Source organism: Narcine bancroftii, chromosome 7, assembly GCF_036971445.1.
Source record: "Narcine bancroftii isolate sNarBan1 chromosome 7, sNarBan1.hap1, whole genome shotgun sequence".
Taxonomy (NCBI): Eukaryota; Metazoa; Chordata; class Chondrichthyes; order Torpediniformes; family Narcinidae; genus Narcine; species Narcine bancroftii.
Genome location: NC_091475.1, coordinates 25,964,141 through 25,981,439, shown reverse-complemented (window position 1 = coordinate 25,981,439; position 17,299 = coordinate 25,964,141). Strand labels below are relative to the sequence as shown.

At 40.4% G+C, this 17,299-nt stretch overlaps 1 protein-coding gene across 4 annotated transcripts in view; it reads right to left on the bottom strand.

Annotated features, from left to right (window-relative positions):
- u2af1 (U2 small nuclear RNA auxiliary factor 1) overlaps positions 1 to 17,299 on the bottom strand; it is a 46,888-nt gene that overhangs the window by 14,170 nt on the left and 15,419 nt on the right. For 2 of the 4 annotated variants that reach the window (XM_069889190.1, XM_069889187.1), the window contains exons 3-4: positions 11,111 to 11,177; positions 2,382 to 2,431 (exon numbers count right to left, since the gene is read on the bottom strand). In XM_069889190.1, the coding sequence (XP_069745291.1) occupies positions 2,382 to 2,431; positions 11,111 to 11,177 (117 nt within the window). Of the gene's footprint in view, positions 1 to 2,381; positions 2,432 to 10,103; positions 10,171 to 11,110; positions 11,178 to 17,299 lie in introns of all 4 variants that reach the window. The other 2 variants (XM_069889188.1, XM_069889186.1) reach the window with 1 other exon arrangement.

The following is a 17,299-nucleotide window of genomic DNA, read 5'->3' as shown; positions in this document are numbered from 1 at the left end:
TGCCATTTAAGATGATAGAACAGTCAACTATGCCTCGTAACTCAAGGATTCCCCCCCCCCCACCCCACCCAGAAGTGTTCCGTGCCATGTTTTCAGTTGGAGTTACTTCTGGGTGACCAATCTGTTTTCACGTTTTCTTTGATATTAGGGTTATGTCAGACCCTGTATCAATTTGAAGCCTCAATGGGATAACATTAATATGCACTTTCAAATATTTTCTGCATTTGGACCTTGAAAGTCACTTTGATTGATTTCACTTTTGTGTGTGAAGCTAACATATCAGGTGTTTTCCATCCACCAGTCTACAGCATTCTTCTTTATGTTCCTGATGCTTGCATTTAATGCAGGGCTGATGTCTGTATGGGCAGTCACGAGCATAGTGCACTCATTGCAGTTCCAACAGGTGCTAAGTGGTTTGGCTGGGTGGATCACACTTTTATTTGGTCTAGTGGGGCCTGTTGTCTTGATTGTCTGGACACAGCTTGTGCTGTCGTGTTTTAAATGAATTAAGCATTGGCATTCAGCGGTTAATTTTCGAAGGGTCATGTCGGACTTCTTCTCAATGTTCACCAGTAAACATGATCTGAGGTCTGCATCTTGGTGCAACCAAATTTCTACTACAAAGACTAGACACTTGAACTGGTCTTCAGTCAAGTGTAGAATTTTAAATGCTCACACTGTCAATTTACCATAGTCACATATGCCCCAAAATTTCGCTATCTCTATTGGTAATTTTTAAACAGAGATGTTTGTTCACTGAATATTTCTGCCATTACATTGTTTCCCTGAAACTGAGCTACTGGGGAAGTTTTGGCAGAATAAAGTTGATGTCGTGCTCATGTTTTCGAATGCCTAACTTTCTGAACAACAGCCTAATCTTCCATGCCTCAGTGAAGTTGGAAAGTCTTCTGAAAACAAGTCTTCATACTTTTTGTACCAAGTTTCAAAAGTGCATGACTGAGTCATAATTAAACAGTGATAGAGTTCATTAATATGTCTGCTGAATTTGTTTTTAACTGCAGGCTCACCTTCCTCAATGAATGATGCTCCAACAGACATTTTTGCTGCTAGTTGGTCCATTAGCTTCACTTGTATCAGTTCAAAGCTCTCTTGCTGTTGTTTGAGGACAGCCTTGAGCTGTTCCATGGTTACTGTCATTTATCCCATCCTCGTTGGCAAAATATGTTGTAACTGTGCCCAAAATGTTTGGGCTGCACGTAGCTGAGGAATCTAACTCCCACTTTGAGTTTACTCAGAGAATTAATGAGACACAGAGTTTCACCAAACCACACCCAAACTCTCTTTACTTCTTCTCAAAAAATGGAGTGAGCAATTTATAGAAATTTACACAAGCTTTGACTTCAAGGTGCAAGATAATCTCATGAGCCATTCAGTTGATTGATGGTCCAGTGACTGTGGGTTGCTCTGATCAGGGCGTCCTGGCACCTTGCCATTCACACATCCATCACCCTGTCTTCTCTAATACTGTTGGTCACCTCTACAAAAAAAATCCTATCAGATTCGTAAAACACACGCACAAAGTCATTTTGACTATCCCTAATCAAGTCTTTGACTTTCCAAATGCAGGTAGGTATTTGAATCACCAGCCCTGTAGTTCCCTGGACCAACATGAGCCACCCTCCAGTCTTTTGAGCTCCTCACCACTGGCTACCAATGATGCAAGCATCTCTGCCAGGAACCCCAACAATTTCATCCCCAGCTTCCAACACCCCAGCAAAGAGTCAAGAGAAAAAAAAAAGGGAATGGGACCAATGTGATATTTTTCAACAAGGAGCCAAAACAAAAACTCCAGAGAAATGGCATCCTTGCCACAATGATTCTGATTCTAAAATTATCAGGCCCTCATGTGAAAGGCAGGGAGAATGTTGACATGTAGGAAGCCCCATAAATTCAATGGATTGAGGTCTGTGCAGGCACATAAATATATAGAATTTAGGATTAGACAAGTAGTTGAAAAGAGCTAAAGTGCACAGGAAAAGGGAGGGTAAAGGCAATCAGATTATTTCCTTGCAGGGTCAAGGTGGTGGTAAGACATGAATGGAATAACTTGATTGAAGATCACTTTTGTGCTAATATTTCTATGTATATGCAAAATATGTTTATCAGTCTGTCTTGAATGTATCAAGCATGGTGTTATAGTGGTGTGGATCCAGAGGCCTGATTCTGTGCTCTGCGCCACAACCTTCATTCAAATTGTGGAGAAATGTTCTTGATTCTTCTAACTACACCTGGATAGAAAAATACCCAAGATGGTGAATTAAAATGACAGATTAGTCAACTGGAAAGACTGGTTATTTGTCCCACAGCCTGTAACCTGTCACCCTCTACTATTCAATGGAAGAAAGTTATAGGTTGCTTACCTCAAAGAACTCATCATAATGTTCCTGCATTTCAACATCACCAACAGCACCTAACAAGAGACAAATTAACAGGCTTCACACAGTTGTAGTTAATACTTAACCCAAAGCTTAAAGCTGCAGTATCTGATTGACCTCAAAAATTACAAATGAATACACTTGTTAAATATACTATTCCACTTCAAATACTGAAATACAAGAACCTCTTCATCTTAGTGTGCTTATTCCACTAAGGGTTTAAACCCCTTACTGTGCCCATTAAATTTCCAACTGACGTTGCAGCTTTCCTGAGAGAGACAGTCTGCATGTTGGGGCAGTACAATCCAACACGGATTATTATCCTGGTTTAAAGTCTCAGATCAATTAATGTTGTTCATTCTGAATTCTCACCAGTGAGTGCAAGGATTCCATGGTATTCAGCATGGGCTTCTCAATGGCAATTACCTCCAGCCTGCTGTCTCAATGATTTGGTTACAAAATCTGCTGCAATCATAGCCCAACATAAATCTATGCAGGTTTGTAGAAGAAAGACAAGGACAGTATGAGACAAAAATGCTCCACAATTAAGTGGCTGTGGGGTGCAAAGGTAGCAAGTATCTCTGATGGAGTTCTGAACAGGATAGAGAAAGGTTGCAGGAGAAAAATCATAAACATTGTGATGTGGTATTGCGAATGGGTGCAACTTACCAGTGACATGGGCAGAAATTGAATGAGGTCCACGGTCAGATTAAAGGGATCTGAGGTCCACGGTCAGATTAAAGGGATCGCAGATTAAAATAAGCAATGCACATCGGTTGATAAAATTAGTCTCGTTCAAAGGAGAGTTGGAGAGGACAGCATGAACTTGGTACAGCAGATTGCTCAGAAAAGTAAAGGTCTCTGGGATAAAAGCAGGGAGGTTCTACTGCAACTGCACAGCATACTGGTGAGGCAGCACCCGGTGATCTCCTTGCTTGAGAAAGGAGAAACTTGCTTTGGTGGCAGTGCAGAGGAAGTTCATCAGGTTCAAAAGATGAGGAGTTAGCCTTTGAGAAAAGAGCAAGTTGCCTGGGACTAAATTTGTTGGATTCAAAAGAATGAGATGTAAACTTATGAAAGGGATAGATTCAACAGGAAAGTTGTTTCCATTGGTGAGACTGGAACTTGGGACATAACATCACAATTCAGGAAAGTTGATTTAGGACAGAGGAGGAACTATTTTTCCTCAAGACCAGTGAACCTGTGGAATTCTTTGCCTAACAAAGCAGTAGAGGTTATCCAATTAAATAGATTTTTACATCGTAGGGAACTAAGGGTTATGGAGAAAACCTGATAGGTGGAACTGAGTTCACAGCCAAATTAGCCATGGCCAACTCCTGCTCCTATTTCTCATGTTCTTATTCATGGGAAAGTGGCAAGTTGGAACTAATATTAACACAATGGCAAGTACCAAAGGGACACAGATCTATTGACTCAATTCCAACCATCACTTACCCATCGACACCAATCTGATTTACAAGTACTAGTTCTGGATCCTACTACCCGACTGTGCCTTGGCAATTCAGAGTCTCTGCCTCCACCAACCAGACGCAGTGCATTCCAGAGTGCATCCCGTATGGAAAAACAAAATTTTCCTTAGATCCCCTTAAAACCTCTGTGCCCTCAACACGTCTGCCATGGATAAAACTATCTGTGCCCCTTATTTACCTCAATTAAATCCTCCCAGAGGCTCCATTATTCCAGTCTATCCAATCTCTCTTCATAACTGAAATATTCAATACCAAGTAACATCTTGGTAAATCTTATTTGCACTCTCACAGTTGCAATGACATCCCTCCTATTGTGTCACGATCAGAATTGCACATAATATTCTACCTGTGGGCCAATCAATGTTTATAAAGTCGTAGGAAGACCTCCTTGCTCTGATACCCATGTCCTGATCAATGAAGCGTCTCATATGATTTCTTCATCATGCAATCTACCCATGATGCCACCTTTGAGTATCTTTGGAGATGTACACCAAGGTCCCTTCCCAATACTTTCACACTTATCAGCATTAAATTCCACTTGTCATTGCCTGTCCAATTTACTATCTAATAAACATCATTCTGAGCTAAAGTCTACCCTCATAACCAACACAACAAATACGTTATCTGCATATGATCTTTTAGTGAAATATAAACACTGCAGAACCTTCAGTAAAGAATTGCTAGAGGAACTCAGCAGGTCAGACAGCATCCATGGGTAGAAATGGTCAGACAATGTTTTAGGTCTGGACCCTTTATCACAACACTGCAAGTTGTGCAGTGGGCTTGAGTCAATGGTTGGCATGACATACATTAATTTGGTCCAACATTGGATTGTGATTATGCAGCTTTTTAATGAATGAAAACTAATTGCACTGTTGCTAGTGGAGAAGAAAACTGCAGTCATAGTCACAGATCTGTGCAGCACGGAGAAAGGCTGTTTAGCCCAACAACTCCATGCCAATCAAGTTGCCTATCTGAGATAACTCCATTCGCCTTCTCTAGTCCCATTTCCCTCATCTATGTCCCATGTTATAAACCTCTACATGCTCACTCCTCCATCTCCTATTTAAAAAAAATTCAGCCTATCCTTGTAACTCAAGTACTCTAGTCCCATGTGAACCTGCAGATCAAACCGCATCAGCAGGAGGAATTGAACTGTCGACATTTTGAGCCAGGACTCATCAGCTCAGATTTCAACATTTGCAGTCTCCTGTGTGTATCTCTGTGAGTCTCTTTTGAACCCTTTCCAGTTTATTGACTTAGCAAACAAAGCAGCACACCACACTCCAAATGTGCCCTTTCCATGCTTTACACAGCTGCAACGTGATGTCCCATCTTGTATTCAATGCACTGTCTGATGAACACAAGCATGCCAGATGCATTCTTCACCACCTTGACTATCCTAGATCAACTCTCCCCAGGTGACCAATCTTTACTGTGCAAGTCATGTCCTGGTTTGATTAACCAAACCAAACTGCACTTATCCAAATTACACATCATTTGCCACTGATTCAGTTGACTAAGATCGTCTTGTTGAATTTAAATGTAGACATACAGTATGGTAACAAGTCATTTCAGACCACGAGAACGTGTTGCCCAATTTACACCCAATTAACCTAAACCCCCCCCCCCCCCGGTATGTTTTGAACAGTGGGAGGAAACTGAAACCCTCCCCCCCCAGGAAAAACCCACGCTGACACAGGGAGAACGAACAAACTCCTTACAGATAGCATGGAATTTGAACCCCAGCTGGTGCTGTAAAGGCATTGTGCTAACTGTCCCAAAAAAAGTAGACCAACACTGATCCCTGAGGCATACCACTTGTCAGAGGCCTCTAGTCTGAAAAGCAATCCTCTAATAGCACACTCTGACCCCTATCACCAAGCTAATTTTGAATACCTTGGATCCTGTGTGTTTTAAACTTTCTGAATGGCCAATTTTGCATGACCTTGTCAAAGGCCCTGCCAAAGTCAATGTCAAAGGTTGTTGCCCATGTTCGAAATGCATACATCATCCTACACATATTTCTGCAATGAGGTTCTGCAAAGAGAATTTAGGGAACTAAGTAGCAAGTTAAAAGAGGATTGAAAGGGTTGTAATATTAGGATTACTCCCCATGCCATGAGCCAGCAAGGCAAGGAACAGGAAGACAGGAGTGGTAACTGTACGGCTAAGGGATGGGTGCAGGAGGGATGGCTTCAAATTCTTGGACCATCAGGCTCTCTTCCAGGAAAGGATGGACTTGTGCAAGAAGGACGTTTAAACTAACTTAGCAGAGGGTGGGACCCAAAGTATATAGAAATCTGAGCCTTTCTTAGTTGGCATGGAGCTAAATAAATCTCCACAACCTGGTCAATTCAAGGATGTTATGAGAATAGATTTAATTCTTCGCTGGCCACAGGCAATGTGTCAGGTGTCTGGAGGGCAGCAAATCTCATCTAACCAATCTGAATGAATTTTTCAAAGCGGTTACAAATATATATTGGTTTGGACAGGGCAAATGAGGATAATTGCTTGGCCACACATTGACTATAGTTTGTAGTTTAGGAAGGATATTATAAAATTCAGAAGGGTATAAAAGAAGTTTACAAAGTTGTTGCCAGGTTATAGGAAGTTGAGCAATTGTGAGACACTGGAAAACCTAGGTCTGTTTTCCTTAGAGGGTTGAGAGGGAATTTCATTGAGGTCTATAAATTCACGAGGGGCAGAAATAAGGTAAATTGTTTATTTCCTAAACCTAGATTGTATACCTAAAATGGATGAGAGGGGGAGGGGGGGGGGTGGGGGGTGGCTTGGGAGGAGGGAGGGGGGGGGAGAAAAAGTCACTGTATATGTGTGAAAAAGAAAAAGTGTATATCATGGCTAATGTGATTTATGGTGTGAAAAATAAAAAAAAAATAAAAAGTAGGAAAGTCTAAAATAAAAGCACATAAATGCCGGAGAAACACACCAGCTTCAGTTTTAAAAAATATACAAATTGACAATTTCATGTCCAGAGGAACCTGAGTGCTCTTGTATTGAAAAGCTCGCATACAAGTACAGCAAGCAATAAAGGGAAATGAGATATTTGCCTTGACTAGTAGAGGATTCTTGTACAGGTATAGATCTAATTAGGGTCTGAGTAAGACCTTCATCTGGAATGTAGTACAAGGATAGATGTACCTGTGATGAGGGAGTATCATAAGTATCTGTAAATTGACTCATAGGTTTGGCTGTTTATCCTTTCAGGAAAGATTATGCAGACAGGGTCTAAACTGAGGTCAGAGGATGGGAGATAATTTCATTGACACAGACCAAATTCTTACACTCTTCAGTAGGACTGATGCAAAAATATATTCCTTGACTGGCACATCCAGAATGATTCTCCACTGAAGGATGACTTTATACCAAAGAATGGATCTTCTGATTTCTTTACACAGGCTGTAGTGGTGACTCAGTTGTCAAGCATATTTTGGATACAAAGGAAATTGAGAGATTAAGTGTTAGTTCAAGGAAGTGGTGCTAATTTTATTGAATGGTGAAACAGTCTCAAGGGATCAAATGGTCCCTGTTATATTTATGTTTTCTCTTTTTGTTGAGAGGGAGATTAGGCTGAAATGTGAAGCATTAGTTAGCCCACCACAATACGTTCTGATTTGGTCACCAAACCACAGCAAGGTTTAGATTGTATTGGACAAGAATATCACCAAAGTCTGTGAACATTGGTTTTAATAAACATTGAATAGTGTGGTTAGTTGTTTCATGTGTCTGAAAGCTGTATCGACAGTGTGTGTAACATTAAAGAGGTCTAAAGTGAATGGAAAGAAAAGCAGAAAGTCAGTGGACAGGGGATTAAGGCAATTGACAGAAAACAGAAGATGAGGAAACTTTTCTCCCCCCATCAGAACACCAGTGGTAGAATAAAAAGCCTTCAGCTGATTAACAAAATATTTGTAAACAGTATTTCAGCCTACATGCATACAAACCAAAATCTGAAAAGTGAGAATAAGCTGTAGTATTTTCAACTGGTGTGAATTAGATGGGCTGAACAGTCTCCTCCATTGCCATGATTTCCCATGATTAAAAAACACTACAGGTACGCAACAACCTGCTTTTCAGAGTCAGCCACATACCATCTTCTGTTCTCAAGATCACATAAAATGAGTACTGCCCAAATGAACACATCAAAATATTTTGGAGTTCCAGCCACATATACATTAGCCTGTGTTGGCGACTGCCTCCTGTGCAAACGTCAGTTCAGTCATGGGGGCAAGTAATGACACAAGCACACTAAGGCTTCGGAATTTTTTAAAAAGTACAAAGTAGCAAAATGACAATGGAAACACACAATAAAAGCCTACCACACAAGACCAGTGTTATAATATGCATCTTTATGATGCAATGGGACATCACCCACCCAATTAGTACAAGTCACATCAAACTGAAATGGACTTGGTCAATCGAGGACACTGCAGCTTCTGTATTAATTGGTTATTAATCACATCCTGCCTGCAATCATTTAATTTCACACTCTGTGTGACAGGAGGTATGATCAGAACAGTTTTGCTAATGTCTTCTGCACCAATCCTTGCCAGACATGTAACCTAATGGCAAATCCTATCCCATTTCCCTTTGCTCAAGAACATCTGCAACATGGAGAAAACTGATAAAGCAGATTCTTATCCCACTGAGGCATTTACACCATATACCTGCCACTGCCCTGAATGGAAACCCAAGTTACAGAAATGAGAAATAGCCCTTGAATACCCATCAATTGAAAAGGAGATGAATTGAGTGGTTTCCCCCTTGTATCAGACCCACCAACACCTATTATGTGACCAACATCACAACAGAGCAGCTGATGAACCAAGGCATCAGATTGCAAGTATAGTCTTGTAATGTAGTACCAAAATAGCTGTTAAGAGATGGGTAGCAATGAACCAGGATCACCCAGATGCAATTAAAGTTAATGCCTTGTCTCAGCTACAGATCAAGTCAGTAACCAAGTGAATCAGTGCATAATCGTATGCGCAGGGGTCAATAAATGTAACCCATCCTTGCACTTGCTCAATGGCAACACACAATTGCTGCTTTCTTCCACATTTGACTCCAGCTCTGTGAAAGTGGCATGTTATCACATTAATACATAAGAACATCTGGCAAACTGCAACTAATGTTGGACTGGGTGTAACTTTGGGTGGCAGGATTCATATTGAGATATTCTAAAAGAGAATGAACTATTCAAGGGAGCAAAAATCTCCCAATTTTTCTGTGAAATGCCATCAAAGTGAATAGGTTGAGCACAGCATCTAACAGTTCAACACAAGGGTCCTGAGGGTTCTCACCTTCAGTTTTTCTAAGCCCCACTTTTAAACAGCTGAGCTGCACTTAACATGCAAATTCAACACAATTTTCTCAGTTTCCTTTTTTCAAGTAGGAAAACACTATATTTTTAGGGAAAATATTAGATTTGTATTGCTATATACTGATAAGTTGTACATTGGTTAACTTGTAGAATATAATTGAAATATGTTTAATACAACATACAGTACTATGTACTTAAGGGATTCTCAGCTCAATCTGACTTTAACGGTACATAATATAAAAAATATATTTTTCATTAGTATGTCAGACTGCAATGAGCAGGAGATAAGATAACTTCTCATCTTTATTATTGATTCTTTAACAGTCTCAGGTTGTTGAACCCCCCCTACCCGATCTCTGCTACATTCACTTTGCCCTCCCCCCAAACCACTTCAATTCAAATAGAATATCTGACTCATCACTGCAACCAAGCTTCCTGCTCCCTACCAAAGGTAAACCCAAGTACAGAAAGCTTTCAAGCGAATAAGTGGACCACTTCTGCGTTGGATGCTCTGTTGTGACCCCTGGTCCAAGGCTTAGACAGCACCACAATGCGGAGATACTTGGTGCAACTTTCCAGCCCCTGGATCAAGCTTGGTCAAAACGGGAGCCCACAACCTGGAAGGGTTTTCAACTCGTCATATATTGGTCGTCAATGTCTTTGAGTCTCCTGCTCCAGTCTTTGTCAACAAAACACACCCTCCTCCCCCAGATCATCCTTACTCTCACCCAGATGGTTGAGAAAGTTGCAAGTTCACACATTCTAGACTTTTCTCAAACTATATCATTACAGGTACTGAATAGGATGACAAAACACACATCCTCCTGACTGTAAATACAACTCGACAACCTGCAAAGGCGTTTGTTAACTTACAGTGGAAACCGTCTGCTGTCTGGGTACAGTTTTGAGGGTTACGGTATAAGTTCAAGAGCGCAATGGTCTGAAATACAAAACGTAACAAGTTTTGACACCACATCTCTAAAAAAAATTCAACTTAAAACCTATTTCACACCCTTTGACTTGAGGGTAGATTGCATAGGGAGCTGAAAAGAAAATGTTAATCCCTTCAGTGATGAGTCTTCCTTTTCATCAGAACATGTCTGACATAGCTGTGAACATATGGAGAAGTCATGATATATAACAGCAGCAGGATCACTAGCTCATGTCTCAGAGAACGGTAAATTTGCCTGATAAGTGGCTGCTCACAAACATATTATAGTGTGCCCCATCCACAAAACCATTTGCCTTTCTAATGCATTTAACTTTTTTTTAAAACAGGTCAGGAAGTGTAGCCACAGGACCACTGTATTTAACAACGGCTTTAACATGGCAGACCTGCCCTGGGCACAGGGCCTCAAGTTCAGTCAATTAAGTCACGACTGTCCTACTTGTAATTTTATACCATGAGATCCCCACAAATTTGAGGAGAATTGAAGTTAGGCGGAATCAAAATACTGGTCTTGAGTTGTTGGCATATCTCAGCAAAGCATGATACTGAAAAATCTCTACTTACCTTGGTTGTTCACATAACTGAATCGTCTCCTGCACCACACTGGTACCTAGGTGCTACTGCTTTTAGCACTTACTAGCCAGGGGTTGATGTTTTCTGAGACATTTCATTAATGTCAAATTGATTTTGTTCAGTTTTCCCAACTGGAGACTGGAACAGGAGTTACAGGTGCCCACAAAGAGGGCACCAACGTACACACACGGAGATTTCAACGCTAGTGGTTGTTGGGAACGGAACATCAAGCCCTGGATCAATACCACTGTTATGGCTATTCTTCTCCTTTCCTTGAACTAGTCTCAATTCAAATGAGACCATTAGTTTCTGCTCTAGAAAACGGCCAAACCCCCAGATCTCCGATGGCGGGACTTACAGTGTGAGCCGTCTGCCGTCTGTGCACTATTTTGGGGATTACGATAGATGTTTTGAATCAAGATGGTCTGCAGAAGAAAAAAAGGAAATCCCATTGGCTGCTGCACATAATGGTGAGGACTGCGGTGTGGAGAAAACTCTGACATGATCACATACAATGCTACATTCATGAGGCTACCCAGCATACAGCTCAATGCAATAGGGCAGCATAGAGGTAAAGATGCAGCGAGAGTCAGTGAGCTGGCTAAAAAAAACTCTCAAGGAAATGGAAGTAGTAATTTGCATTAGCATTGTGCCCCTTGTATGACCTAAGAGTGTTCTTCCAAACACTGGAACAAAAAAAAAATCAAGAATGTAACTTGGAACTAGCTGTAAAGTCTAACATCCTCGGAGGAATGCTCCTACAGACCAAATCCTAGAGTGTAGGCTGGACAATTACTACAAGTAGTCAATGAATGCAGGTAAGATCATGCCAGTAAATACCAATCTCCCCAATCGACAATCAGCTGTCAGAAAGATCACACTTTCAAAAGTATACAAATTTCAGTAAGTGTGTGTGTTTGTTAAGGTGGAGAGGGAGTAGAGGGGAGAAGGTGAAGAAGTGATCAATTTGCCATGCCAGGAATGATATAATTCAGCACAGTGAAGCTGAATGCTTTGCTTCCCCTTGTAGCCTGATGCATTTCAGATTTGAAGCTCCGAGGAGGCTTCTTGGCTCAAGGAAATTATGTTCTTTAAACTAGTGGAAATATCTTGTACAGATACACAATCTTTTATCTGAAACTTTTGGGACCAGACACTTTTCGGAATTCATAATTTTTTTGAATGATAGAATAGTAATGGTGGTATATTAAGTAAATGCGCTGATTTCAGATTCACACAAAAAACACACTCCAACTAGAAGGGTCTCTTGATGGGGGGCACTGGATGGAGGGGGGGTGGAAGTGAAGTGTGAGAAAGGTAGCCTTTTTATTTTAAGTAAAAGATACAGTAAAACTTCAAATATAAACTGGCTCAAACTAAGCTAAACACCTGAAAAAATGGATCTCTTTACTGACACAGAATTCTTCCAAGTCTTCAGCTGCAGGTTCATTTTCATTACACCATGATGCTTCTTAAATTTCTGCAGCCAAACTTGTGAATATTCACACTTGTCTTCAAGGTTCAGTTCTTCATGGAATTTTCTAGCTTGTTTCATGACAATCAAACCAATCAGTGGCATATGTTCACTTCTTCGTTGTTGAACCCACTCAATCAGCACACGGTCAAGATTTCAGTTTTTTCCCCTAAGTAATGTTTTCCAATTTTTCATTAGTTTCTTGACATCATTGTCATTGAAAAACTTCAATAACTTTCTGCTTCTTTAAGTCATCTATGATGGTAATTCCCACCCCATAATCTTAAGTAAGATGCCCAGATACACAATGTTCAAGCTTCTGCAATAACTTTACTTTCTGCGCTATCACTAATGACAGACGCTTCCTTTTCTGCTTCTCTCTGTTACCCATAGAGGACACTGCAGCTTTTTTGACTTATTCACAGTTTTCAAAGTCCATGAGCAGCAGAGACACGTTTGACTGATAGGAGCACTGTGCTGGATGGGGTTGGGTCATGTCAGGTCATGTTTGGTGCCAAACGCGAGCTTTGGTGTGCAGACATCATCCGTGGAAAAAAGTGTTTGGTTTTTGGAGGTTTCAGTTTTTAGAATTTTGAATAAAAGATTTTGTACCTGTACTTCATGGACAGAATGCATCACAAGGCCGCATAGTGCAGATAGCACAGCTGCCCAAGATTAAGCAATTTACATTTCCCCACATCATGAGCAAAATCTTCTGGCAACTTGCTCAAATAGTTGTTTGGACAATCAGTATAACCTGTCTATGCACCTCCTGGAAATGCCAACAAACAAGGAATCCTGGACAATATCTTGCTCAAACCTACCCCAAATAATAGCATTGTCCCAGCATCTGGAAAAAAAGAAATCAGATGCAGGCTCTCACAATCTCTCAACAACCCATACCTTAGGTAGCATTAGATAGGAGTGATATCTTGCACCAAATCATAGAGAGCTAGATACTCAAATGTGGACCAGTTTTAACAAGGCACTTCAGAATTTAAAGACTGCTCTAAACATTTACACCATCAATCCCAAACCAACTTCCATATTAACTATAAACTATAATTTTTTTTTTCAAATTAAAGGGCTTAGTTTAAAGCAGCACCAAAAACAATTGATGCATTTGAGAACTTCCTTTACAGGTAATTGTATTTTGATAATACCCTTGCAAAATATTCCAGTGACAAAAACATTATACAAAAAAATTATTTTCTCCAGACAAGAATGAAATGATTTCTGTTGAATTTACAGGTGTAAAAAGGCTCACATGGGAAATCTGCATGCGTGCATTCCATCTGAAATAGTTTGAGAGTGTCCAACTAGGTTTGTACGGGTAAAGAAAGCATTTTTACATGGATTTTTAAGCATCATCTCAAGTAACCAAGCAGTTCTACACCCTTGCCCCATACATAGTAAGGTGCTAGGACTGCAACACACATTTAGAAAAGCAACATTTTATGAGTAGCACTGGGATGAAAAACAAAAGTATAGAGGAAGTGGATCAAAATGAACTTCCTGTAATTCACACATTCTATGCCCACATTATACACTCTCTGAATAGGTCAGCCACAAACAAATTTTAAATTTAGCCATACAGCACGATAACAGGCCACTTCAGCCCACAAATCGGTGCTGCCCAATTTACACCCCATTAACCTATACCCCCAGTACGTTTTGAACGGTGGGAGAAGACTGGAATTTCTGGAGAAAACCCAGACAGACATGGGGAGAATATACAAACTCCTTAAAGATAGTACGGGATTCAAAGTGTGGTCCGATCTCGATCGCTGGCGCTGTAAAGGCACTGCGCAAACCACTATACCAACCATACCGCCAATGATTTAGTGTAGAATCAAGGATTTGTGGCAAGCAGGGAATTTTCTTTTTAATATTTGTTTAGAGGATTTGGAAATAGGAGGCAACAACTTTAAAATTATAGAGTGGCTTTCTGGTTCATTTCAGACAGATGTTAAGAACAAACCACAATGCTGGCATAGAATCTCACAGACCAAGCTAAACAAGGACAGATTTCTTAAAAGACAACAGACTTTACAATGATCTGCACACTCATACTGACTATTACTAGGTTTTTTTAAAAAACTACTTGAATTCCACAGCTGCTGAGGTGGGAATCAAACTCTCATCAGAATCATACAGCACAGAAATAGGGCATTCAGCCCACTACGTCCATGCCAACCATTAAGAGCCCAGCTATACCAATCCCATTTACCAACACATTTCACAATCTTGATTCCTTGGCTCCTCAAATGCTTACTGGTAATTCAAGTAGAAATATTTCTTAATTGGAATCTCAACCAACCACTGCAACAATAAATTTCAGCTTTCCTCCACTTGGTGAAAGAAAATCTTCTGATCTTCTCTAAACTCTTACCATAAATCCATGGCTTCTAGTTTTATATACCTGTGAAGTGAGGGAAATTAATCTACAAAATGCACCATGTCCCTTTTAATTTTGTACACTTCTGTCAGGTTCCTTTTCAGCTCCAAGAAAAAAAAACAACCAGCAAATTAAGTTTTGTTTCAAAACGAACACACCATCCTGGTGAATCAGGCCTGGACCCCTCTAGCGCCATCACATTCTTCCTACACAACAGTACATGGACTCAAACTGGGGTCTAACCTCTGCTTTATAAAGCTGTAAATAACATTCTGGTTTTGTACTCCAAGTCCCAGTTAATGATGGCTGACATCTGCATTTCTCCAAATGAATAATCCAGGAGTCTGGATACCTGATGGGAGTCTCAGTGCCAGTTATTGATCACTAATGATGTTGGTCATGATAAAAATTAACAATGCTCTTCGGCAAAGAACATCTATCTCTCCTTACCAGTGTGCTCTTTTGGATCTAGAGTCACATATAGTGCAATTAACTACCCTCTGCAATAGCCCAGGAACCCACTCCTTCTCAGAGGGGGAATTTAAGGAACCAATGTTAATTGGCATTCAGAAGCTCCATTAAGAATCCAGGGCCATTATGTTCTTTTCTCACAAAAGAACAAAGCTAGTACTATGGTACTGCCTCTATCTCCTTGCTGAAATGAACAAGTAAATTTAAATATACAGCATGGTAACAGGCCCTTCTGGCCCATACCCCATACTGCCCAAATACCCCAATTAACCTACAACCATACATTTTGAAGGGTGAGAGGAAACCAGAGCAACCGGAGGTAACTCACGCAGCCATGGTACAAACTCCTTACAGAGAGTGCAGATCCAAATCCAGATTGCTGGCGCTGTAATAGTTTTGCACCTAACGCTATGCTAACCTTGCCACCCAATGCAGAAATAAAACAAGCTCAGACACAGAAGAAACCATCACAGATCCAATTGTAAAGGTGAAATATTGTGCATATGCACTGATTTGTAGATTCCTGCAAAACATTTCAAAACAGGTGCAAAATTCTAAAAATGAATAATCAGGATACAATTTTCTGCACCAACTTAATAGTACACTGGTATCATGAAAAACGTCATTGCAGATCGTCAGATCAACAACTGCCTCCAAATTATTTCAGAGCCAACAATTTGACAAGCTGTCAGCACATAATCAAGCATAATGATGGTCCAGCACTCATCTGTGAAGATAATCAAAAGGCTAAAAATGAACATCATCACTAGCTGAATCTGTGGAGAGATGGGAGAAAAGAGAAAGTAGATGCATGACAGGCCACCAACTTCGATGACAAATGTGAAATATACTTCAGCTGACATGTCTGGAATCAAAAGTAACTTCATGGATGTTGCTGGGAATCAAGACAGGACCACTCTAACCATATTCCTTTATTCACGGTGCAGCCCTCAACCCAAACAGCCATCGTAAAGCAGCAGCATCCCAGAATGAGAATATACATTAAATTAGTTCTCTTCTTAAAACTGTGGTCTGGAAAAAAAAGGCACGTCAATAGTTAATTCAGTAACAGTACATTTTTAAAAAAGCAGAAAATCTCCACTCCATCTGTTTAAACTATGTAACAGAGATGACCATGCAGGTTCAAGACATCTATCTATATCTATGACATGGCAGCCAGTGATTCCACTTTAAAGTGTTCAAGTTTTTAAATTATGGAAAGGGCAAGGCAAATAAAGTTAAAAACAGAAAAAAAAATGAAGATGAACTATATTAACAGTTTTTCACATGAAAGCAGTCCCTGGAAAGAGAAAGATGATTGCAGCACATTACAGGCCCTTCAGATAGAATGTTGTGTTAACCTATACAAAACCACCTAACAATCTAACCCTTCCCTCCATCAATCCATAACCACCCACTTTTAAAAAAAATGCATCTACTGTATCAGCCTCTCCCACCATCCCTTGGCAAGGCATTCCAAGTACCCACCACCCTATTGTATCAGCCTCTCCCACCGCCCCTTGGCAAGGCATTCCTTGTCTAAATAATAAAACCTACCTCTGACATCACCCCTAAACTTTCCTCCACTCATTTTAAACAGATGTCCACTGATATTGGCCATCGACACCCCAGGAAAAAGGTGGCGGCTGTTGACTATCTATATCCTTCAATCTTATATAGCTCCATTAAGTTATGTCTCATTCTCCGTCACTTTAAACCAGACTTCAATCTAGTGAATTTCTACAACTTCACTAAAGCTTCTACATTCCTCATATAATGACACAAGCAGAAGTGAACACAATAGTGTGGTCTCTATAGTTTTATAAAACTACAATATTATCTCATGACTCTTGAACCCAGTCTGACGAATGAAGGCCAGCCCACCACAGCAACTTTGAGGGTTTGATGGACTTGGACCCCAAGAATCCTCTATTCCTTCACTCTGCCATCAAGTTAGATCTTCCAAAATACATCACTTCACATTGAACTCGTCTGCCACATCTCTCCCCAACTCTGCATTCTATGTCCTGTTAAGAACATTCAACAGGATCCACAATACTTCCTACCTTTGTGTCCTCTGCAAGCTGACTGACCCACCCTTCCACTTCTTTGACTCAAGTCATTAATGAAAATCACAAAGGTAGGTACCTGGAACTGAGAAAAGTGGAGGGTTGTGCAGTAAGGGAATTCTAGGCAGTTGTTAA